Raw genomic sequence first — 27,739 nt, forward strand, 5'->3', positions numbered from 1 at the left:
CAATGTAATATGAAAGGGGTTGTCTGGTGGATGTCTGACTTTAGAGAACATCACAGATCATCAGCTTACCCTGGGCATTGTTAAATTGTCGTGCACCACGCTGCTCACTTGCTGTATCATGTAAGCCGTTATGAGAACCGCACCAGTGTCCTATAGAATAAATGGAACAATCCCTGCAGAATCCATAGCCAACACTGTCAAGTATACAGAGAGCTAGCAGTTTAGCGCCCGGTATGTCAGGTACCGTTACTCTGCGGAAATAGCTGATCTTCAGGGGTTGTGACACTAAGACCTCCCCAAATCTTATTGATAGGCCATCAATGTTTAAAAAATGAATAATCCCATTTATATGTGTTGAAGTAAAATGTTCTCCACATATCGTATGTCATTTGTCACAAAACTCCAATGTCATTTCAAAATGCTCCCTGCACAATGCCTCTCAGTGATATCATAATGTCAATTGTGATGTCACAGCGCTGCCTTTCTGACTGTGAAAAGAAGAAAAAAAATTGTGATCTTACATTACCCCATTGTAGTTTCATAGTGCTCCATTGGGATGTCACAATGGCCTATTCTGATGTCCCAGAACCCCAATGTGATGTCAAATAAAAGCGGTGTAGTACATCTACGCCTAGGGCAGATACATCCAAAATGTTGGTCCAAGACATAATTATTGATCCTTAAAGTGGTTGTATTAAGATATATGGATTCTGGTACTTGATTTAATAAAAAAGTAATCTCATTAAAGTGTCTGACCCTTTTTTCAGAAAATGTCTTTTTGTGATAAGCCATTGTGATGTCATAGCGCCCAACTGTGATTTCACAGAGTCTCAATGTAATGTCACAGATTCCCATTATGATGTCACAAAGCCCAATTGTGATTTCACAATCACCCCATGTGATGTCAGAGAATCGCATTGTGATGTCACTTTAGCCCATTGTGATGTTAATTTATATTCTTATTAGTTATGATTTTCTTACTAAACCACTGTCTGTATTAAACCTTTTTAATTTCATTTTTACCATGGCCCCATTTTGAAGTCACAGATGCCCCTATGTGATGTCACACAGTTCATTGTGATTTCACAGTGCTATGTCTCAAAGCATCCATTGGGATGTCACACAGTCCATTGTGGTGTTGCAATGCCCCATTGTGTTACTCTTATATTTAGACTGGAATAACAAGCCACTATTACTTACAGAAAAATATAGTTAAACCACAACAACCATTACACCACAACTAGTGATTCTCAGCTGCAGTCCCTTGGTGACCCTACTCCTGAAATTTACATGTACTACAATCCTTCAGCCGCTTCTCAAACTGTTATTACTAGACCTTCAGTGACGTGTCTGCACTAGCTAAGGGCCGGAAACTGCCAGATTAATAGAAGTGAAATCAGTAAAGGAGCAGCAGGGACTTAGAATATAGATATATAATAGAATATATAGAATATATAGATATATAATAGAATTAGAGAGGTTAGGGTGTGAGTGAAGGAGATGGAAGAAACCAATAGTGAAGAGGAGCTGCACATGGTTCAATTGAGCCATGTTTGAACAGTGTAAGAGCATTGGGCAGCTACAGCACATTATCACATATGCGATGTAGCTTTCCTACTCTGCAGCATGTATTCATGCAAATTTCTTAAATTACTCATTTCCAGCTCCCTTGCAGATTACTGATGCTAACCCTGTTGACTGTGCCATTCCTCTATTTTGGTTTTAATAGTAAATATGACCCTCACTGTCTCCAATGCCCACTACCTAGTACTATTCAACCTCCAATGGCTAGTGGTAAAACTATGTGTTTAGAAATTAGTCTGCACCTACTAGGGGGTGTAACCTGTATTGATTCGTCATGAAATAATGTCAGTGAGGTCTCAACGGCGCCATACACATTCAATAACCTCTGCATTGTTTGTACCTGACCTTCACCGGCACCGCAATGATTAATCGCTCCCAAACCAGGGACACTAACTGGACCGAGCTACTAGATCCAAAGTGATGGAGTCTATACAGGGTATTCCAAATCTAAAATTTCATTTAAAAAATATAACTTACAACCCCACAAACTTCCTAAGCAGCTGCTGGTTTACTTTTCCCTTATTGCTTGGTGTAATCGATGTAATATTTTTCGGCACTGCCTTTCTTCAGTGTTATTTGCTTTTTAAATTGCACTGGGAATTTAGGGAAAACCCATGAACCACATTACATTATAATTGCTTGGGCTTGGCCATTACAGAATGTAATCCTTTGATATGTTACAATGAGCAGCAGTGTAAGTCTATGTTATACAGGGGATTTTGAAGGATATGAAAATACATTTTGTATATGAGCTCTGTTTCTGAAACGTCTTGTGTTTTACTGGAAGCGATCGGGATGTTTATGACAGAAGTAATTATTGTGCATTATTGCTAGATTGGAGGTTTCCTTGAATAAACCGCTGGATTTCATTATAAGCCCTCACTTGGACAAGGCTCTGCAGGGCTGAATGTTTTCGGTCTTTGGCGGGGAATTTAATTAGAAAACTTTCACCTCTTCTTTGTATAATAATTTTATTTCTTGAATTATTCCATTGTTTCCTGACTAATTGAATTATTTCCTTAGATGTAATGGATACAACTAGGGGATTGTTTATAGCCGTCTCTATTGGTATTCTCAATTTATTTCATATTGTGTTTTGCCTTAAAGAAGTCTTTCAAGGTTTTCACAATGTTTCTTTGAGCCTAAAATAGAAAAACAATAACATTTTAATAGACTTATTTTGTGTTCTTTGGGTTCAGTGATGCATGGTGATATTTATACATCATCATTATGGAGGACATATTATTATTACGCATCATCAGATATGAAAAATGTAGGATACTGGCCGTAGGGGAATGGAGAAGAATTGATAAAGATATTTACTTAGAACAACTAAGAAAAGTGTATAAATGGGTATGTCCAATGCGGAGGCAATCATCTCCAACAGAAGACTAACTTTAGGAAAAGCATGCAGCCGTCAAATGCTTCTCTAAAGTTTTCATCGGCAGAAAACACTTTTTTTTTATTATACTACAAATTTCTAAAAAAATTGTATTTTAGTTTATGTATGGTTGTTGTTGTTCTCTAATATTGGACATTGCTAAACATGGTTTGTATTAGAAAAACATTTTTTTTTTTTTTTTTTTTAGTGGATTACATTAGTCCCTAAGCAGACCCCCCCTTCTCTCCCAAATGAAAACCCGAATGCAGGTGTCAACCTCTCCAGACACATTTGCACTTGGCTCAGCTAAGTGTGCATGCATTGTGAATGAGGCAAGGGAACTAAGTCACTTCCAGCCTCCTGTTGGTTGTATCTTATATTCCCTGAGATCAATATATCCTTCTATGGACCATATACATATGATAGTTGTAAATGTCCACTTCAGTACTTGCAGTATGTGTTAGGTTTTGCTAGTTCATGTCTGTAAAGCAAGCATACCAGCATTGGCATAACTAGGAATGACGGGGCTCCGTGGCAAACTTATGGCATGCCCTCCCCCCCACACGACCAACGCTACAGACCCTGACCTCCCACTCCCACCCGCATTCCTGCGTGCTCTATTATGCCCCGTAGTGGCCCCTGCACAAAGTACAGTATTATGTCCCATAGTGGCCCCTGCACACAGTATTATGCCCCAGAGTGGCCCCTGCACACAGTATTATGCCTCATAGTGGCCCCTGCACAAAGTACAGTATTATGTCCCATAGTGGCCCCTGCACACAGTATTATGCCCCAGAGTGGCCCCTGCACACAGTATTATGCCTCATAGTGGCCCCTGCACAAAGTACAGTATTATGACCCATTATGAACACCCATGAGCAATTATTATACTCTGGGGTCTTTTCAGACCTCAGAGTATAATAATCAGAGACCAAAGGAGATATTAACATAAAAAACACTGTTACTTACCTCTCATTGGCTCCGCTACACTCCTCGGTGGTGTCGGCGATCTTCAATGATGTCTGGGACATCACATGACCCAGGATGCAGGCCCCGTCATGTGGCGCCAAGAACGTTACAGACGTAGGCCCGAAGCCTATCTGGAACGTGGAGAGGCAAGTAACACTGTTTTTTTATGTTCCCTTACCTCTCCCGGGCCTTCGATCATTATATTCAGGGGTCTGAAAAGAACCCCGAATATAGTAACATTGTTTGTGGGACCCATGGTGTTTGTAGGGCCAACGATAATGGCCAATTAAAGAGATACCGCTACGTTTTCTTTTATCTTAAAGAGAACTTTTCATGGGTTTGGGCACAGGCAGTTTTATATACCGCTGGAAAGCCGACAGTGCACTGAATTCAGCACACTGTCTGCTTTCACGATCTGTGCCCTGGGTGAAGAGCTATCGGTCCCGGTACCGTAGCTCTTCACAGTCAGAAGAGCATTCCTGACAGTCTGTCAGGAACGTCCTTCTTCATAGCAGCGCCTATAGAGCTGTACTGTATGAAAGGAGTACAGTACAGCTCTATAGGCTGCTGTGAAGAAGGACGTTCCTAACAGACTGTCAGGAACGCTCTTCTGACTGTGAAGAGCTACGGTACCGGCACTAATAGCTCTGCCACTGTGAACAAGCAGACACCGGAGATCCCTGGCTGCATCCCACGATCGACCCATACGCCCTTTGCGATCAACCAGTAGATCGCGATCGACATATTGGGCACCCCTGACGTAACATAATTCTTTATATATTTCTGATATTTTGGATATATTTTGTGAGCGTAATATCTACAGCTAATGTTCTTTTACACATCACTTTTACTGAGGAGACTGATACACAGTTATTAAAAGGAAACACGAGAAATAAAGAACAAGGTACTGGAATGGAAGAAGTAATATCTGTCTATAATGATACAGATGTTGGGACCATTATTCAATATGTTATTATTAGATTAGTGCTGGATGGCATATAAAAGCATATAGTATGTTCTGTTGTACCAAAGCTTGATGGAGAAAGTTATATTTGTACGAAAAGCCATTTGAGACCTATGCATGCCTAGAAATTAGGGGGTTAATATTAGATGCAAAATGTTACGCATGTCGAAAATTTACAATAAACAAATGGATTTTAGATGAATTGTATGTTTAGCTTTTTCTTGCTAGCTTGTCCAGAGCTGTACAGTATCAAATATAAACAACTGGTCAGTGAACACCCATGTCGCTCCAATAAAAACATCCTTTATATAATGCCTGTTATGAGTTCGAGACAGAGCAAACACCACCGTTAAAGCATATGAACAATATAGAAATTCTATTTTTAAGGTTGTGTTTAGACAAGCATTATCTGTCAGCTTTTCTAATCCATTAGAGTATAAAAACAGGCGAAAAAGTTTCCTTTACTAACAGATACAAATGGAAAACACAAAAGTGAATTACACGTTACTGGACACACAACAAATAATTTGTAACTAAATTGTCTAATCCAAGGTTGGGGATCCGAATCACATCAGACCAGTTAGAGTAAGGAGTTTTATCTGGTTGTGTAACCATGTGTGCGCATTTGGGGGTCACATCAGTGACTTAGTGATACCGTTCATGGATGCATGTCACATCAGTTATAGCTGTCACCAAGATACAATGCCCTTTCCAAATGTCCAGAAAATCTAGTACATAGAAATTCCATAATATGTTATGAGTTCAACAATAGAGAAGGATAACTCTCGAGATTCGGTTCAACAAATATTTGTGACAGATGGCCGTCCAGTTAGCGTCGGGCTGAATATGTTTAGCGCAAACTGGAGTCTCTTTAGACTAAATGGAGGACTCATAAGTGGAGGCCCAAGGAAGGTGCCTCCAAATAACAGTTATAGCCATCTTGCCTCAGCTCTCCTGGGCATCCCCTCAGCACCCAGTGGTATCTGATGGTATCCAACAGCCCCCTCATCATCCTCTTCAGGTTTCTCGCTCATGTCAAATGCACAGGTGTCAATGCCTAGCCCTGTGTTTGTAGCTCAACAGTCATATGGAGCTTACCAACATCATGGCACAAAATCAAAGCATTCAAGACACCAACATGACCACTGAGGCCCAATCACAGGTCACATGGTGTTATTAAGCGGCCAGAAGAGGATGCCAGGATATCACCAGATGCCATGAGGATGTCCAGGAGAGGTGAGACAATTTGAGTATAACTATTTGTTATGTTGCTGCACCTATCCTGGGCCTCCATTTATTATATACTGGTATCTGGAAAGACTCCATAGTGTAATAGTTTTTGTAGGTGAAGAACCCCAAAAGTTGCAGGTTCAGGTCAAGCCAAATTTTTGGCAAATTCAGGACGAATCCAGTTTGATCTGAAGCATCTTGCTCATCTGTAGTCACTAATAGTATGTTACATTTGTTGTATTTGGCTACTTATGATCTTACTATACCATATTTGCTAACTCTCCTAGAGTTTCTGGGACACCACTAGAATAAGGGGAGATCCTGCTTGTGTCAAGTACGTTACCAATGTCTTCATCACTCATTTAATCAATGTAACTTTTCTAATTGGAGCTCACTCTGGAGCGGGCCAGAAGCAGAGACCACAGATAACTAGTTGCACAGCTCCCTTATGCAGCAAGAAACCAGAGTACACTTACAGGTGTCGTGCTATTTATAGAGAGAATTCAGAACAAAAGACAGTCAATGTGTTATCACTAAACATATATAAACATGGATTAATGTCTGTGATTCACCCAAATAAAACACTAAACAATCAAAACCATCTGCACTAAAGGCTTTTCATTGTGATCATCAAAAATATCCAGAATGATTTACTATTTACCTACCATACAGATGTATCCAGTTCTAACATTACAGTCAATTTATATAGACAGTTGTAGCACAATTTAACATGACCTTTTTTCAGTGACTTTCAATGGCATTTTTGTGTGCTATTATACTGCAGTGTGGTATCAGATTTAAGTTAAAGCCATGTGTATGTTAAAGGGGTGTCCAGGCAAATGACTTTGATGATGGCGTTCAGACACTTGGGTCGCCTTCTGATCAGCTGCTCTCTTTAGCCGCTCTACTGAGAACAGGTCCTTAATATCATTTGCCTGGAAAACTCCTTTAAATGAAATAATGAGCTTTATTGCAGCACATCCATATTCTAACATTGACTCCCCTTTGTGTATTTAAAGAAACGTTGTCATCTAGGCGAGTTATAAGTCACTGTTTTGCTTAATTTTTGTACTCATTCTGCAAATGCCTTGTTTTTTGCCTAAGTCATGAGCATGGGTCTTTTTATGTTTCCCCTGATGTGACCCCTGATGAACCATCATAGATAGGGAACATGTATAGACTGATACTTACATGTACCCGCAGTTTTTACTGACTGTGCAATAATTTAGGGCACAGTCCTTTCATGCTAATATTCGCCCTCTTTTTTGGTTACCACCACATAACCAATGTCATGTTTTCTACTAAATTTCTTTTGATCACGTGCATTGCTTGTTTGGGCGATTTCAGTTGAGCTCTATATATCAGATTGTTTATCTAGCAGAGCTAGATAAACAATCTGATATATAGCACGTATATAGATACTCTGTGCCAAATGTATGCGATTTCACATCACAATTTATTTATCAGTGTATCAAAAGTTTCTCCTGTACATTGCACTCTGTGATCTATAGTCAACATTGCTATCCAATTCTTGGTGCTGAAATATGCCAAGAGAATCCACAACATCTGTGTACAGTTATTTATTAACTTCAATTTTGTCAATTTGTGGTGTGTCACATACATTATACAATTATATTGAATGCGTGCATTTGGTGAACAGATGTTAGTTGTAAATATCAATGTTATTATTAAAATAAGCCAAGCATATCTGTTTTTAACAGAGATGAATACAATATAAATCCTATGTTATTAGTCTTTGTTACTGTTACTGTAGCTAAAAATTTAGTTTATAAATACTGTATATTGTATGTTCTTATATATAGTATTATTATATTACAGCCTAAAATAATATTGCAAATTCTGTTGGTTACTATTGGAAGCAGCCAGCAGTCTTGTTAACCTAGCCCCTGTCACAACTGAGATGGGCTTTTGTAATTTTGATGGAGAGAGGATTTCTATACTAGATTCAGAATGGGTGCCTGGTGTAAAAATGACACTTTCTATAATGCAAGTCATAACAGCAAACTCTATGCTTATCTTAAGGTGTTATCTGACTTTTTTAAAAAAACAAAAAAACAATAGCAAATCTTGTAAAATAAAATAATTACTTAATTCTTCAATCCCCCAAATACAAATCATTGGGAATTGAAAAGGTGAACATAGATTTCTTTGTTATTTCACATTTGTTATGATTATTTTTTTTCCATCATGGAGTTTCTGTGACCTGTGCAAGTCACTTACAACTTTTTCCCCCTATAAGCAAAAGGGGACGTGCAACTCAGGTGACCACATGTAGCCACAGAATTTTAGTCTAAATAAGTGATGCTCCATGATTTCTACCTAATGGAATCAACCAGGGCGCACTCAGACTGCAGAAGGCCCCTGACTAGAAGTCACAGCACCCTTGGGTCCCAATGTGACTCTCTTCACTTACATTAGTGAGGGAGCCGCAGGGTGATACAGAGATCTTTGGTTGAGTGACAAAAGTAATGGCAAAAGTCGCCGTTTATCCCTAGCCTTATTAGTGATATGGAGCGCTCCGCTAATAACTTTACATTGTGGCAGTGAAGGGGGTGCAGAATATGAAGCACTTGAGACCCATTACCCTCACAGGAAACAACCTTATGATTGGGGGAAGAGGTCAGAAAGTGAGGTAGGACACCCCCATTATGCTATTATTCAGTGCTTGATTTGAGCTTCGGCCCTTTGCCTCCACACATAACATTGAACTTCACACAAACATCTCTATAGACCAGGGGTCCTCAAACTGCGGCCCGAGGGCCACATGCGGCTCGCCAAGCACTTCTGTCTGGCCCCGCCGACAGGCATGCATTTATAATGAAGCTCCTGGGGAGCTCGGGCCAGGCCATGGAGCGCACTTCACTTTACCTATTGGAGGGCACCGCTCCCGATGTCTGTGCGACAACACTCCTGGACTCCGTTGCTGGTCTTCTGACCTCTTCTGGTCACAAAGATGTCATGAATGATGCCAGAGACCACTAAGGTTTGTATGGAGTGAAGGCCACCAGGTGGGCCACTTTGCTTCATGTGCCATGGGTGTTTGTAAATGCTGAGTGGGTCTCCTTCCCTCCATGGGCCCCTATGCAGCTGAACCAGTGGTACATGTGAGATGTCCACCAATGACATCAACCCAGAATACACTCATAAATGAAGTAGTAACGCTAGTTGAACACACTTAGATTATATGAAGTGTGAACTTTGCTCTACAAATAATATTTCATGAGAGCTGCAATCATTGTGAAATACATATGATGTGTTCGTCCACCATATACAGTACAGACCAAAAGTTTGGACACACCTTCTCATTCAAAGAGTTTTCTGAATTTTCATGACTATGAAAATTGTAGATTCACACTGTAGGCATCACAGCTATGAATTAACACGTGGAATTATATACTTAACAAAAGTGTGAAATAACTGAAAATATGTCTTATATTCTAGGTTCTTCAAAGTAGCCACCTTTTGCTTTGATTCCTGCTTTGCATACTCTTGGCATTATCTTGATGAGCTTCAAGAGGTAGTCACCTGAAATGGTTTTCACCTCAATGGTTTTGCCCTGACAGGTTTAATAAGTGAGATTTCTTGCCTTATAAATGGTTGGAAGACCATTTCCGGTTTTTGCAACTGCACTTGGGGACACTTACAAAGTTTTCATAATTTTTCAGACTGACTGACCTTCATTTCTTAAAGTAATGATGGCCACTCGTTTTTCTTTCTTTAGCTGCTTTTTTCTTGCCATAATACAAATTCTAACAGTCTATTCAATAGGACTATCATCTGTGTATCCACCTGACTTCTGCACAACACAACTGATGGTCCCAACCCCATTTATAAGGCAAGAAATCTCACTTATTAAACCTGGCAGGGCAAAACCATTGAGGTGAAAACCATTTCAGGTGACTACCTCTTGAAGCTCATCAAAAGAATGCCAAGAGTGTGCAAAGCAGGAATCAAAGCAAAAGGTGGCTACTTTGAAAAACCTAGAATATAAGGCATATTTCAGTTATTTCATACTGATATATAATTCCACATGTGATAATTCATAGTTTTGATGCCTTCAGTGTGAATCTACAATTTTCATAGTCATGAAAATACAGAAAACTCTTTGAATTAGAAGGTGTGTCCAAACTTTTGGTCTGTACTGTAAATCCTTAGGTGACCATTCAATTTGAACGGTGAAGCTCATAATTTATTGCTAAAATATTTCATGAGAGGGAGGAATAGGGGACTGCTCATTCCTCTGGACGATCTATGCCTTTATTTTACAAATATTTTTTATGGCCAAAGGGTAATTTTATTTAATTTAATAAAAGTTCTATTTTAGTATGCATATTCTTTCATAGGTCCACTGCCTATTCCCTATTCTCCTTGTCTTCACATATTGCGTTCTTTAAGTGGCGTGTGCTGTAGTAGTCAGACTATATATATTCATACAATTCATCACATATACCATTTATTTTGGAGGAACCACTTGAATAGTGAATACATGTTTTACTTTCTGACAGCTTTTCCAACTGAAATGTTAATGTAAAGATTAGACATAAAAATGCTCTCTCTCAATTGTATGCGCAAAAGTTAATTGTAGACTAAATACTTGTAGTCTGTGACATGTTTTTGTCTGAAGAGATAAAAAAAATAATCTGTAAAGTATCTGTAGCAATAAGATCATTTACTTTCAATAAATCACTATAACTAAGTGGCCTCATAAGAACCTATAAAACAAAACAGAAATACTAAGCCATCTTCGTTTCATGAGGCTGCGTTGTAAACATTCTCTCTAGGTGTCTGAACATCTAACAATAACAAGACTTTCCAGAACTGTAAGAACATTTATATGTAGTGATGCCAACTTGTACTCAACTCTTTCTAATAGAACCCAGAGAAAACAATAACAGAGAGGTTTAACCAATGCAGCACAGCGCTGGGAATAGCTTACTAGACTATCACATATAGTAACTGTTCATTGACACTCCAAGAATGAGTTAAAATCAAATGTCCAGTACATCTATGGATGCTTGCCTGCAACATTTTGGAAGGTCAGTAATGGACAGATGTGGATCAGAACAATTTGTATTTATTATTTTTGTTTTGTTATCTAAGGGTCTTCAATTTAGAATTCACCCAAAACTGATGTTCAAATTTATACCAAGACAACATTGTACAATATACATCACTGGTATACCATTAAACATATAATATTAGTTATTCACTATATCTTCGGTACATACAAGCATACTTTTACTCACTATTAATAAGAGTAGTATTACTCTCATCTCTTATATAGGCCTTCTAATATTTTGAGTGGGTCATGACTCGTGAACTAAAAAAGGTTGGCTAACACAATGGGAGGAATTCATTAACACATTTATGCCAATTTTCTGAAATGTGTTGCATCTTTGGCTCAAGCCCCCTATTGCGCTAAAGATGCAGCACATTCCCCATGAAGTAGGGTGGAGAGTTGGGTAGACCAGAGCAGGGAAGAAAGGCAGCTATTTTTCTTGTAGATTATCCCAAAAGCAAGAGAACATTGAGCAGAAAGTCGTCACTCTTGGCTTTGGCTTAAAAAACACAGAAAAATCTGCCACAAAAAGTGCAGCTTTTCCACAACAGTTGGGCTCAGTCCAATTGATTTTTTTCTACCAATTCCAAAATAGGGACACTTTAGTATTGGTATGTATATGGGTAAAGTGGTATGTGTTCACCTGTTGCAACAATGTGATAGATCTACTTCTACTTTCTACTTCCACTGCGTGTGTATTCCTGTACTAAACTCCCTCTTCAGAAGACATAAGCTATAGGGGTCTGACTGCCTTCTGTTCTAAAAGGAACATGGGAAGAATATGCAAACCTGTCTCCCAAGATGTAAACAGGGAGACAGTGTCTCTGTTATGCTGCCCTCTATAGCAAGCACCCTGAACAACATGCTCGACTTCCCAGAAACCTTCACTGCGTGATGCGAGGTTATAACCAAATCAATTTCTCAGCTACGGACGGCACCGTTTCTGTCTGGTTGGACTTCATCAGCGCAGCCTAGAGAGAATTGATTTGGTTTAAGTGAGAGGCTGAGAGACCAGATTATGGGGATAACGCCCATCCTTAGGGAGAGACCACCTTCTCAGGTGTGTGGAGACTTATACAGCTGTCAGAGTGGTCCTCAAGACAGACCAATAGGTATATTGGATGGATTCCAAATTACGTCACACTCCGGAGCGTCAGTGATGCAATGACACAGAAACAAGATGAATCTGAGCTAAAGCATAAGGTTTATTGAACAAATCATCTCTTCTTATACCCAAAGAAGTGGGCGTACATACAGGGTGTATTATAGAGTAATCATTAACTCGGTAGGCGTATCTGGGTGTGTCATTGAGTAATCATTACCCGTTAGGATTCAGCAATTTCTATACATAAGTATTACAAGAATATCCCACCCCTAATCATGAATATTCTAACTGTTCTGACATCTGATGATGAGGTTAACTCAGTGCGCATTACGTAGTGTATGTTTTAGTCACCTTACCGTGTGGCATAACAAAGTCTATTTTGACATGGGTTTTTCCATTAGTCTCATCTTAAACTATTTTAATAACCATCTTATCACTTTATTCCAGCCACTTTATTACTCTGTTTATAATGGGGTGCGGCATTATGTCTGCAAATATTCTGATTAATATGGAATATGGGTCAAGCTGACCTGGAGATGCATGTTACAAGCTTAAGTTATTATAAGAATGTATACACATATAGGGAATATATATGAACGTATTGATTTCCCTATCACAGCCATAGTTGCTCCACTGCAAAGGAACATGGGAAGAATATGCAAATCTGTTTCCCAAGATGTAAACAGGGAGACAGTGCCTCTGTTATGCTGCCCTCTATAGCAAGCACCCTGAACAACATGCCCGACTTCCCGACTGATATGTATTCTAAAAGGAAGGAAAGGAACTCGAGCACAAAGAGAGGATGAAACTTATGACTCAACATCTTCTCATTTACAATCTCTTGACTGATGTGTTACTTACAGAATACTGGAGAACATTTTAGGAACCAATCTGTAGTACAGCACAATTCCATAAAATAAGTTCTCATGTTATCACTGATTACATATTGCTCCACATTTCCTATAAGCTATCAAACAAAGAGCGCCATATAAAGTGACTGTGCCATTGCATCACATGTTCAGGCATTCAGAATATTCTGCACAATTTCACTAAAGTGTTTTATACTTAATAGGAATCTTTGGCCAGAAACCAGCATATCATTAAAGGTCTACATACTATATATATATATATATATATATATATATATATATATATATATATATATATATATATATATATATAAAATCTCGATAGGTTAGGATTCAGGTTCACCTGAATCATACAGTGTTTTTTCTTTGTGAATATATGCCTACATTTCTTTCGCTGTTTTTGTCAATATGTGACAAGATCTTTGGAGCAAGGAGGGCATTACCTCTTTGGAGCAATGACAACACCCTCACTGCTTGAAAGAGCTAATCTGCTTATTGAAGAAGCAGTAATATGCGCAACAGAAATACATATTCACAAGGAGAAAACACTGTTTGATTCAGGTGACCCTAAGCTATCTATATTTGTGGCTGGATAGATATGCTCCATTCTGGTGACAGACTCTTGACAATGATTTTTGAGGCATAGTATTGATTGCATAGACTTCTAAACCAAGTGAATCCTACCATTTACTACAATATTTCGGAGCACAGGCTCTGTATTGCCCATGCATTTTACTGTACATAAAGCCTTATTTACTCAGCTTATTCTAAGATAATACACTACGTAACGTTCCTGGAACTATGAACATGTCTTACAAATAATTTTTTATTGCTTTTGGCACTCAATTTTCTAAATATATAAAATTTGACTTCTCTACACGCAGATCTGACATCCATGGGAACAATTGTAATGTACAGATATTTATCAGTATAGTGACTGATATGTAATACAACTGCACAATGCTGGTATTTATATGTGTTTCACTTAATGAAGACAAGTGCAATATGTTGAATAACTAGAAAAAATAACAGTTTTTATTGAAAATGAAAGGTTTCATCTTAAATTCTTCATCCTGCTTATATATGTTGATTTTTTTTTTTTTTTTGGTTCCTTACCACATCTGTTTGCTGTCAGTACATTGGAACATTAATTCATTACATCCAGCAGCTTAATCCTTTCACTGATCACAACAAATGTAATATATTGTGATTTTAAGCACTTAGTATTGAACAAAAGAGGGCTTGGATGCCTTTCTTGAAGAGAAAAATATTACAGGTTATGGACTCTAGATTTTAAGGACACGTTGATCAAGGGTTTTATACTGACTGTCAGATTGGAGTCGAGAAGGAATTTTTTCCCCTGAAATAGGGCAATTGGCATGAGCCTCATGGGGTTTTTGCCTTCCCCTGGATCAACACTGTAGGGGATTGTAGGATTATAGATTGGACTTGATGGACTATTGTCTTTATCCAACCTCATCAACTATGTAACTATGTAACTATATGTAAAATATAAGAGATCTTCATATCATAGTAAAACCCAGGATATCTGCTAGGGTAAGTAATGGGGAGATGAGCAGAGAGTGAACTTGGCACATCTTAAACATATCTCTTATGCTGAGTTGGTGTTTAAAGAGGACCTTTCATCACATCCACTAAATCCAAGTGCTGGCATTCTTTAATAGTCTGCGCTCCTCTTTGTCTCTAGCCCTCGCAGTTCCTGAGCAATCAGTGCTATAAAGTTTTACTACCAAATATGCTACATTGCACAGAATCACACCAGCATTGGCCTATCCATTGTTCTTGTCAGGACCAGAACAACAGGTAGATGGATTATTACAATAGTAGTCACATACGGGGCCTGTTGGACCCCTGTAACTATAATGGGATCCATTAGGTGTCTGTTTTTTAAACTGAAAAAAGTCGGACTTGCAGTATGTTTTCATGTGCCAATTTTCAACACACACTGCGACGGAAACTCCAACACAGATGTGAACACAGCCTTAGGTTCTCTACTGTCAGGTGAGCAGTCCCAGACTGTCTACATCTACTCCAGGACCTCCCACCTGACAGTAGAGAGGCTTATTAGCATATTGGGTCCTGAAACTAACAGCAATGATTGCTCTGGAATGGTAGGGGCAACAGAACAAAAATACAACTGTGCCAAATCAGTGGAGCGGTGACTATTTTGTATCTGAGGGCTTAAATATATCATTATTGCAAATCCTTTTAAGAGGTGTGTAACTGAGGTATGACTGCCAATATTTAGGACATTCTACAAAAGTACAAGACACATGAGTCTATGATAATTAACCAATGGAAAAAAATAGTAAGAGGCAATGACCTTGTTGTGAGACCCATCCCTACAAGAAGGAATCTGCTTCTTCAGTACATTTGAGGGTAGGGCTGTGACTTGAGAACTGCACTGTAATGACTTTTAATGTTTTCTTCATCTACTGTTGGTATGATAATACCTAGACATACATGTTTTCCTGCATATCATTATATGGGTTTGTATGCTTCCTTCCGAGGAATCAATTGTTGATGTTTTATCATGCACCTCATATCCAATGCTACATCTGAAAATAAGCCCTGTAAATGTGGGTGCAGACACCTGATGCTGAGCCTGCTATGTGCAGACAATGGGCAGAATAAGCTGAGACGATTGTACCACACACACTATCAGTAATAGAGAAAATGCAGAAAGGGTCATGGGATGCATCAAATCCCCGACCAGACCCTAAAATTAACTTAGACCACAAATCAGACCCCTAAATTAATTCATACCCTAAGATAAAGTCAGACACAGCACCAAACTTAATTCAGATAACAAATCAGTTTCCTTAAAGGGGTTTTCCAAGATAAAAATATTGATGACCTATTACTAAGTCATCAGTAGAAGGTCAGTTGGGGTCCAAAACCCAAAACTCCCATCGATCATCTGTTCTCTGCAACTAATACACAGGAAGAAGGCAGCTCTGTGTAGTGGCTGAGCCGAATCACTGTAGCTTCAACAGAGCTGTCTACTTCCCGCTCTATCCTTTCTGTTATAAACTGCTGAGAGCAGCTGATATATGGGGTGCTTGGTTTCAGATCCTCACCACTTATATATTAATGACCTATCCTTAGGTTATCAATATTTTTATCCCATAAAACTCCTTTAACTTTTTTCCAACATGTTGGCTATTTCCTTAGATGTCAGTCATTTAAATATGATGATCACAATGTACATTTTTCCCTATCAGTGTGTCTTTGAAATATGGGATGGCAATCCATGTAAACACAGGGAGAACATACAAACTCCTTGCAGATGTTTTTGTTTTTTTTTCCCTTGGTGGGATTTGAACACCAGGACTCCTGCGCTGCAAGGCTACAGTGCTAACAACTGAGCCACCGTGTGGCCCCTTGGGCTCCACCAATTTGGGGTGCATTGTGGCCTTCAGACCTAGATTTAGGAGCAACAATCCATTCACATGACAGCCAGGAATCTATTGAAGACTCCTAGGCTTGTCTCCCACTGACTTCTATTATAGGATGTTCTTTGCAGCCTGTAATAGAAGTAGTGTTATTTTGCAAGGCATTACAATGCAGTACCTTAGTGATCAGACCCCCTGAGGTTCAAGACTCCTAGGGCATCAAAAAATGACAGTAAAAACCTAAAAATTCAAATCACCCCCTTTCCCTAGAACACATATAAAAGCAAAACACACACATTAGGTATCCCTGTACCCATAAATGCCTGGCCTACTAACGTCTAAAAACATTTCTTCTACATGGTGAATTCTCTAATGGGAATAAAAATCAAGAGCCTCTCCAACGTTTTTTTTTTCTTCCACTGTTTCACCTGCCATACAAATTTGAATAAAAAGTGATCAGATATGGTGACTCCATGAACTTTTATAAAAAAAATTTTTATTTATTTTTGGATTTTTTAAGGGATTAAAACATAAATAAAACTTTACAAATTTGGATATCCATGGAAACGTAAGGGGGCATTCACACGGAGTAACGCCGGGCATGTATCACAGCCGTACACGCCGGCGTTACGGCAGACTGCTGAACACTTCCCATTCACTTCAATGGGAGCGCTCGTAAACACCGCTGTTACGAGCACTCCCATAAAATACAGGTTGCCAGGGACAAAGATAGTCCTTCAGGGGCCATGAAGGACTTGATGTAGTTTAGAGGGTCTGTGGACCATCTGGGCTTTGAGACCTAGTCATAACTGCAACTGGTGTGATTCAAGCTATGCCCATGAACATACCTTAAAGTAACACAACATACCTTTGCCCTAAGAAATAATTATCATTTTAAAATTTTTATGCATGAGCTTACAACTAATTTTTTAAAAATTTTCTCTTATACAAACAGTGCTAATATACATACATCTCTAAAAATCACCTCTTTAAGAATACCACCCTTGCTCTAGGCTAGATATTTCTGTTATATAGACTTTCATTTTTCCTATATTCCATGTGTATTGGCCTTTTATTTGAAAGGACTTACCTTCAGTAAAGATGTTCACTGTAATTTTTTGTGATCTCAAAGAGATTTGTCCTACATTTATACCTCTACTGGAAAGGTTTCCAGGTTGAAGGTTGTTTTTCCCATCATAACTTCCCCCCATCACATGCAAGATCAAGTAATGACCATTCCATTGGTGCCCTCTGTAATCTTCCTATTTCAGCAAAGTCAAGTTATTAAGGTTTGATCATGTAAAAAGTCATAAGCAATTTAAGCTAAGTAGTCACGTGGGTGGAGATCAACTTCAGCCTAGTCCCACCAATTGTGCACGATTGGCCTATTCCTTGTGATGTCAGAGAGTGAGGGGAGGTCGGGTTCACACGGAGTATTTTGGTTCGTAATGTGGAACGTAGACACCGCGGGAGCTTTTGCGGGCCGTATATGCTCCCATTGTTTTCAATGGGAGCCGGTATAGCGCCGCGTATACGGTATTGGCTCCCATTGAAAACAATGGGAGCATATACGGCCCGCAAAAGCTCCCGCGGCATCTACGTTCCACATTACGAACCAAAATACTCCATGTGAACCTGGCCTGAGGGAGATGCCAATGGTATCCAGGAGGTAGGACTAGCAAGTGGACAGTGTGACTGCCCCTTACACATGTGGCCACTTAGATTATTTTTTTTATGACTTTTCATGCTTTCAAACATTTAGAATTTTACATTGATGCAAAAGAAAGAGGGTCAGAAATGGAAAGGGAATGACTTCATCCTGCACATGATGGGCCCACTTTATGGTGGAAAAACCACCTGACAGGTTCTCATCAAATGTGCTACAGTACTGTTTATACAAGACAACAACCATCTAGTATAATTCATCTAATGTATTAAAGTAGTATAAAGTGAGATAACAACCTTACCTTTGCAGTGCATTTGTGCTGTGGGTGACTGATTGAGTCTACATAATGGTGCCTCATACATCGGGCTGGGTCTGACTCTGCGATGAATGCGTTACTTTTTTTAATGTCAGCCTTGGTTAATATTGCTATCAGTGACAGTGCAGTAATCCATAAGACTAGGACATAGTTTCCCATTGTTCTCAAAATTTCTTAAACGCAGCAAAATGAGGACCTTAAAAATGTAGGATCCAAAAGTACAATCCGTGTGCTGTATGAAGAGGGATGTCAGCTCCTTTCATTATATTCCCTGTAGCCATTGGTCTTGTTGCTTTGGTTGAATAGGGAAGTGGTAATCCATCGTTGCATCTCCTGTAAGGGTGAATAAACAAGCATCCATTTTAGCAAAAAGCAGGAACTCTAATCCATGTATCTATTATGTTATCTCTCTTTTTGTGCCCATTGAATTTCACTGTCTGATTCTCTGCTTTTCAAAATTTACTAGAACTTTACAGTAAGTCAACACTTGTTGGCTGCTTTGCCTTTACTAACTGATTTAGCACCTTTATTGGATTTAGGACTATTGAGGTTAGGGCATTACTCTTTTTTGGATGGTGGCTTCTACAATGTCTGGATGTATGGTTTAGCTTACTGACATAATATAGCATGACCAGGGGTGAACCTTCCCCTTTCGCCGCCCGAGGCGAACGTCAGAAAGCCGCCCCCTCTTCCCGGGAGGAGGGGGCGTGGCGGAGCGGAGGGATGGAGCTTAGCAAAGGGGGTGGGGCTTAGCACCATTCGCAGGCAGAGAGCAGGCACGGAGATGACCTGTTCTCTGCCTGAGCGTGAGGGGAGGCTGCTGGAGCAGCGCTGCTCCAGTGGCCTCCCCAAACCACCGTTCGGTGCTAAGCCAGTCCAGGACAGCTTGTCCTGGACTGGCTTAGGTAATCAAAAATGCCGCCCTCCCTGAGGCCCTGGCATAGCGCCGCCTGAAGCGCTCGCCTCAGGTCGCCTCATGGGAACTGCGGCGCTGAGCATGACCCAACTAACCTGAAAAATGCAACAGATGGAACAGATATATGCTTTTATTGAAGAGAACAATATAACGGGTTATGAATTCTAGATTTGAGGACACGTTGATACAGGGTTTTTATACGGACTGACAGATTGGAGTCGAGTAGGAATTTTTCCCCCCGAAATGGGGCAATTAGGATAATCCTCATGGGTTTTTTTTTGTTTTCCTCTGGATCAACACTGAAGGGGACTGTAGAGTTATAGGTTGGACTTGATGGACTGATGTCTTCATCCAACATCATCTACTATATAACTATGTTAGTATTAGTATTATTGTTCTAGTGATGGAGCAAAATACTGAATATGACCACTGAGGACAGGAAATGACTATAGCAGCTACATAGGGGGAAACTGATGTCCTTGCTGGAGAACCAGAACTGAAGACTGGTATTGAGGACTTGGGATCTGCAGCTGGGCTGGTAGGGCGAAGGAGAGATGGATATCACTTCTTATTTATTTAAACCCCTTCCTCATCCTTTGATGAATTTATTTGGGACCAGAGAAAACCTTTAAAGTGAAAGATATTCACTTCCCTAGCATAATTATTACTCTTATTTGTCTTGCTTTGGTTTTCTTGCAGCAATTCTGCCAGGGGTGCCTAGTTCAGATAGTTGCCTAGTTCAGATAGTTGCTTCTGAAGAGGACGTGTTGAGATTGGTCCATTGTCTGAACTCAATGAAGCATTCAACTAAACTGTAATGCGAGGGTGCGAGGGTGCGTGCATTTATTATTTCTGGTGAATTGAATATACAAGCCTGTGAAATAGTAGTAACTTCTTCTACCTTTCATGCAGGGATTCTTTTTGGCACATCTACTTGAAGAATCTTGTAATTTCTTGCAATTTTCTGTACTGACTGACCTGTATTTCATAGAGTTATAATAACTTGTGTTTTTTCTTTGTTTATGAGCTGTTCTGGCCATACTGTGGACTAAAATAAGCAGTAAAATAACCTAGACACAACTAGTATACACAACTCTGATCTTGTACTGTTATCAGTCTTAAAGCATACCTCCAGTTATAAACAGCTTTGCATAAATGAATAGTGCATGTGACTGTAAGAAACTTTGTAATAAATCTTATTAAGGAGATCTGTTTTCTTCTCCACTTTTCAGGCTGAGTTACTTTCTACATAGAAGTCTAATAATTGATGCTTCTATATTCTGCTGTGAGTGAGAAATAGCTTTTCAGACAGTGATATAAATCCAGATAAGACACTACATTGCACAGAATGAGACAAAAAAAAATCAATGGCTTACTCTCCTTCTTTCTGTAGACTTCTGTGTATGAGTTGCATATGGAGACAAAATCTTATGCAAACAATCTGATAGTAGATAAGGAGGAGGAGAGCAACCTAATAAGTGGTGAAGGAAACAGATTTCTGTAATAAGATATTTTACAAAGTTTTTTATATTCACATGCACTATGTATTTCAGAAAAGTTGTTTATAACTGGAATTCCACTTTAAAGCCCCCATATACATAAGCGCAAAGTCAGCTGAGTATTAAGCATATATCAGGGTCTCTTGACTCTGCTTTTAGAGATGATGATGGATATTCATGAATTTTAACACCCATTTTTTATGTTCTCGGTGTAAGGGTCCATTTACACAGAGGAAAACGGGGAGGAATTTGGTGTGGAATTTTCCATGGTGAAAATAAAGCCTCCCATTGATTTCAAAGGGTGCTGCTAGCTTTTTTTCCATTAGCAAAATTTTCCGCTAGTGGAAAATTCCACTACTGGAAAAAAAAGCTAGCAGAACCCATTATAGTCAATGGGAGGGTTTTTTTCAGTGTGGAAAATTCCACACCAAATTCCTCCCCATTTTCCTCCATGTGAATGGGCTGTAAATAAGTCCTCTCTGCCCATTCAGAACACAGGCAAACTTCGCTGAGCATGTTTATGGGGCTGGAAGGAATAGCTGTCCATTAAATAAAGCTGTTCAGCCAACAGTTATTGAAGGTGATTTGGCATCTTTGTGCCTGTGTACCAATCGCATGACTAGGACATATGAAATCCCATCACTGTTAATGGGATAGGATTACTTACACTCATGAAAATACCACTTTATTAAAAGTAGAGGTTTAATATAATATACTTTAATATAAGCATAGCTGTATCTTGTATGACATAGTAAGAAATGCTACAATTGTGTTTACTTGTGCTTACAGGACAAAATAACTGTGGCAAGCACTAAACTCAAACACATTCTGCTTAATACCAAATCCCATGTACAGCATATTAATATTTTTTCTAATTTGCCCCATATGCTTCTCAAAACCCATAAACTGCTTTTTATTAAATCTTGGCAAAAAATGGATGCTTGGAATCTGAGAGAACAATATGGGTGTACATATGAATGAAACAAACATTACCACAAAACTCTGGGTCAAAAACATGTCCAGCATAAAAACGAGATCGTACATGATCCCTGCCCGTTGGCACTTCCTCACTATTGATGTGTTAAAAAGCCATGTTACAATTAGAAACAGATGAATATAACTGATTAGCTTTGCCTAGGCTTTAATGCATTAAGGTTAGATGTAAATGCATAAAAGGTATACCTTATAATATACAAGTGCATTTAACCTCTTGCAGACTACTAACTAACTGATTTTAAAGGGACTCCATCAGCTGTGAGATCATTATAAAGATAATCTCAGTATCTTGCAGAAGTGATTTTACAGTTTACATATATGTTATTCACTTTGCACTGTCAATTTCATATAAATCACTATTTTATTCATATGCAAATGAGGGGAAAAATGCTTAGAGAGTAATAGCACAGGTTGCAAAAGTTGAAAGCCTTTGCCATGCTGTGGGTTTAAAACCCAAAGAGCAAGTCACAAGTGCCTGATGTGTGAGGGTCCAACATTTGGACTATACACAGATCAGCTATTCTGACAGCCTGCTGCAGTGGACGGCGACCAATGCTGTCTACTCTTATACGAAATGCAGCCCCATCCACTGTATAGCAGTGGCACTGGATCACTGCAACTCAGCTCCTATTACTTGAACACTCACACTATATAATGCAGAAGATCGGATGACTGGGAGAGGTTCAGAAATAGCTGATCTATGTGGTATATGAGCGCGCATAAATATGTGCGCGCATAAATATGTGCACATATACAGGGTAGGGCGCATAAATATGTGCGCGCATAAATATGTGCGCTCATATACAGGGTAGGGTGCATAAATATGTGCGCGCATAAATATGTGTGTGCTTAAATATGAGAGCGCAGAAAAATGTGCGCGCAGAAAAATGTGTGCGCATATACAGGGTAGGGCGCATAAATATGTGCGCGCATAAATATGTGCGCGCATAAATATGTGCGCGCATATACAGGGTAGGGTGCATAACTATGTGCGCGCATAAATATGTGCGTGCCTATACAGGGTAGGGCGCATATATATGTACGCACATAAATATGTGCGCGCACAAATATGTGCGCACATATACAGTGTAGGGTACAGGGTAGGGCGCATAAATATGTGCACGCATAAATATGTGCGCGCATATACAGGGTAGGGTGCATAACTATGTGCGCACATAAATATGTGCGCGACTATACAGGGTAGGGCGCATATATATGTGGGCGCATAAGTATGTGCGTGCATAAATATGTGCGCGCATAAATATGAGTGCGCAAATACAGGGTAGGGTGCATAAATATGTCCGGGCATATACAGGGTAGGGTGCATATATATGTGCGTGCTAAAATATGAGCGCGCATAAATATGTGCGCGTATAAATATGTGCACGCATATACAGGGTAGGGTACAGGGTAGGGCGCATAAACATGTGCGCGCATAAATACGTGCACGCATATACAGGATAGGGCACATAAATATGTGCGCGCATAAATATGTGCATGCAAATACAGGGTAGGGTGCATAAATATGTGCGCACATATACAGGGTAGGGAGCATATATATGTGCGGGCATAAATATATGCGCGCTTAAATATGTGCGCGTATAAATATGTGCGCGCATATACAGGGTAGGGTACAGGGTAGGGCGCATAAACATGTGCGCGCATAAATACGTGCACGCATATACAGGATAGGGCACATAAATATGTGCGCGCTCAAATTTGTGCGCGCATATACAGGGTAGGGCGCATAAATATGTGCGCGCATATAAAGGGTAGGGTGCATATATATTTGCTCGCTTATATATGTATGCGCATAAATATGTGCGCGCATATACAGGGTAGGGTGCATAAATATGTGCGCGCATAAATATGTGCACGCATATATATGTGCACGCATAAATATGTTCGCGCATAAATATGTGCGCGCATATACAGGGTAGGGTACAGGGTAGGACGCATAAATATGTGCGCGCATATACATGTGCACGCATAAACATGTACGTGCATAAATATGTGTGCGCATAAATGTGTGCGCTCATATACAGGGTAGGACGCACAAATATGTGCACACATATACAGGGTAGGGCGCATAAATATGTGCGCGCATAAATATGTGCGCACATATACAGGGTAGGGCGCATAAATATGTGCACGCATATACAAGGTAGGGCGCATAAATATGTGCGCGCATAAATATGTGCGTGCATATACAGGGTAGGGCGCATAAATATGTGCGCGTATAAATATATGCACGCATATACAGGATAGGGCACATATACAGGGTTGCGCGCATAAATATGTGCACGCATAAATATTTGCGCGCATAAATATGTTCGCGCATAAATATGTGAGCGCATAAATATGTGCACGCATAAATATGTGAGCGCATATACAGGGTAGGGCGCATAAATATGCGCGCACATATACAGGGTAGGGTGCATAAATATGTCCGCGCATATACAGGGTAGGGCGCATATATATGTGCTCGCATAAATATGTGCGTGCTTAAATATGAGCGCGCATAAATATGTGCGCGCATAAATATGTGCACGCATATACAGGGTAGGGCGCATAAATATGTGCGCGCATAAATATGTGCGCGCATATACAGGGTAGAGTGCATAAATATGTGCGCGCATAAATATGTGCGCGGAAAAACAGGATAGGGCGCATATATATATGTGGGCGCATATAAATGTGCGCGCATAAATATGTGCGTGCTTAAATATGAGTGCGCATAAATATGTGCGCGCATAAATATGTGCGCGCATATACAGGGTAGGGCGAATAAATATGTGCGCACATAAATATGTGCACGCATATACAGGGGGTAGGGCGCATAAATATGTGCGCGCATAAATATGTGCGCGTATAAATATGTGCGCGCATATACAGGGGAGGGCGCATAAATATGAGCGCGCATAAATATGTGCGCGCATATACAGGGTAGGGCGCATAAATATGTGGGCGCATATATATGTACGCACATAAATATGTGCGCGCACAAATATGTGCACACATATACAGTGTAGGGTACAGGGTAGGGCGCATAAATATGTGCGCGCATAAATATGTGCGCGCATATACAGGGTAGGGTGCATAACTATGTGCGCGCATAAATATGTGCGCGACTATACAGGGTAGGGCGCAAATATATGTGGGCGCATAAGTATGTGCGTGCATAAATATGTGCGTGCATAAATATGAGTGCGCAAATACAGGGTAGGGCGCATAAATATGTGCGCGCATAAATATGTGCACGCAAATACAGGGTAGGGTGCATAAATATGTGCGCACATATACAGCGTAGGGAGCATATATATGTGCGGGCATAAATATATGCGCGCTTAAATATGTGCGCGCATAAATATGTGCGCGCATAAATATGTGCGCGCATATACAGGGTAGGGCGCATAAATATGTGCGCGCATAAATATGTGTGTGCATATACAGGGTAGGGCGCATAAATATGTGCGCGCATAAATACGTGCACGCATATACAGGATAGGGCACATAAATATGTGCGCGCTCAAATTTGTGCGCGCATATACAGGGTAGGGCGCATAAATATGTGCGCGCATATACAGGGTAGGGTACAGGGTAGGACGCATAAATATGTGCGCGCATATACATGTGCACGCATAAACATGTACGTGCATAAATATGTGTGCGCATAAACGTGTGCGCTCATATACAGGGTAGGGGGCACAAATATGTGCACACATATACAGGGTAGGGCGCATAAATATGTGCGCACATAAATATGTGCGCACATATACAGGGTAGGGCGCATAAATATGTGCGCGTATAAATATATGCACGCATATACAGGATAGGGCACATATACAGGGTTGCGCGCATAAATATGTGCAAGCATAAATATTTGCGCGCATAAATATGTGCGCGCATAAATATGTGAGCGCATAAATATGTGCACGCATAAATATGTGAGCGCATATACAGGGTAGGGCGCATAAATATGTGCGCACATATACAGGGTAGGGTGCATAAATATGTCCGCGCATATACAGGGTAGGGCGCATATATATGTGCTCGCATAAATATGTGCGTGCTTAAATACGAGCGCGCATAAATATGTGCGCGCATATACAGGGGAGGGCGCATAAATATGAGCGCGCATAAATATGTGCGCGCATATACAGGGTAGGGCGCATAAATATGAGAGCGCATAAATATGTGCGCGCATATACAGGGTAGGGCGCATATATATGTGGGCGCATATATATGTACGCACATAAATATGTGCACGCATATACAGGGTAGGGCGCATAAATATGTGCGCGCATAAATATGTGCGCGCATATACAGGGTAGAGTGCATAAATATGTGCGCGCATAAATATGTGCGCGGAAAAACAGGATAGGGCGCATATATATATGTGGGCGCATATAAATGTGCGCGCATAAATATGTGCGTGCTTAAATATAAGTGCGCATAAATATGTGCGCGCATAAATATGTGCGCGCATATACAGGGTAGGGCGAATAAATATATGCGCGCATAAATATGTGCACGCATATACAGGGGGTAGGGCGCATAAATATGTGCGCGCATAAATATGTGCGCGTATAAATATGTGCGCGCATATACAGGGGAGGGCGCATAAATATGAGCGCGCATAAATATGTGCGCGCATATACAGGGTAGGGCGCATAAATATGAGAGCGCATAAATATGTGCGCGCATATACAGGGTAGGGCGCATATATATGTGGGCGCATATATATGTACGCACATAAATATGTGCGTGCATAAATATGTGCGCACATATACAGTGTAGGGTACAGGGTAGGCGCATAAGTATGTGCGTGCATAAATATGTGCGTGTTTAAATATGTGCGCGCATAAATATGTGCGCACATATACAGGGTAGGGTACAGGGTAGGGCGCATAAATATGTGCGCGCATAAACATGTGCCCGCATATACAGGGTATGGCGCATAAACATGTGCGCGCATAAATATGTGCGCACATAAATATGTGTGTGCATATACAGGGTAGGGCGCATAAATATGTGCGCGCATAAATATGTGTGTGCATATACAGGGTAGGGCGCATAAATATGTGCGCACATAAATATGTGTGTGCATATACAGAGTAGGGCGCATAAATATGTGCGCACATAAAAATGTGCGCTTATATACAGAGTAGGGTGCATAAATATGTGCGCGCATAAATATGTGTGTGCTTAAATATGAGCGCGCAGAAAAATGTGCGCGCAGAAAAATGTGTGCGCATATACAGGGTAGGGCGCATAAACATGTGCGCGCATAAATATGTGCGCGCATAAATATGTGCGCGCATAAATATGTGCGCGCATAAATATGTGCGTGCCTATACAGGGTAGGGCGCATATATATGTGGGTGCATATATATGTACGCACATAAATATGTGCGCGCATAAATATGTGCGCGCATATACAGGGTAGGGTGCATAACTATGTGCGCGCATAAATATGTGCGCGCCTATACAGGGTAGGGCGCATATATATGTGGGCGCATAAGTATGTGCGTGCATAAATATGTGCGCGCATAAATATGAGTGCGCAAATACAGGGTAGGGTGCATAAATATGTCCGCGCATATACAGGGTAGGGTGCATATATATGTGCGTGCTAAAATATGAGCGCGCATAAATATTTGCGCGCATATACAGGGTAGGGTGCATAAATATGTGCGCGCATAAATATGTGCGCGCATATACAGGGTAGGGCGCATAAATATGAGA

General features: G+C 40.2%; 1 protein-coding gene across 3 annotated transcripts in view; it reads right to left on the reverse strand.

The window, feature by feature from the left end:
- Positions 1-27,739, reverse strand: part of NDP (norrin cystine knot growth factor NDP) — an 89,541-nt gene that overhangs the window by 6,827 nt on the left and 54,975 nt on the right. For all 3 annotated transcript variants that reach the window (XM_075264044.1, XM_075264043.1, XM_075264046.1), the window contains one exon: positions 18,566-18,913. In XM_075264044.1, the coding sequence (XP_075120145.1) occupies positions 18,566-18,739 (174 nt within the window). In that variant the 5' untranslated portion in view covers positions 18,740-18,913. The remainder of the gene's footprint in view (positions 1-18,565; positions 18,914-27,739) is intronic.

This window comes from Leptodactylus fuscus, chromosome 2 (assembly GCF_031893055.1).
Source record: "Leptodactylus fuscus isolate aLepFus1 chromosome 2, aLepFus1.hap2, whole genome shotgun sequence".
NCBI classification, from domain to species: Eukaryota; Metazoa; Chordata; class Amphibia; order Anura; family Leptodactylidae; genus Leptodactylus; species Leptodactylus fuscus.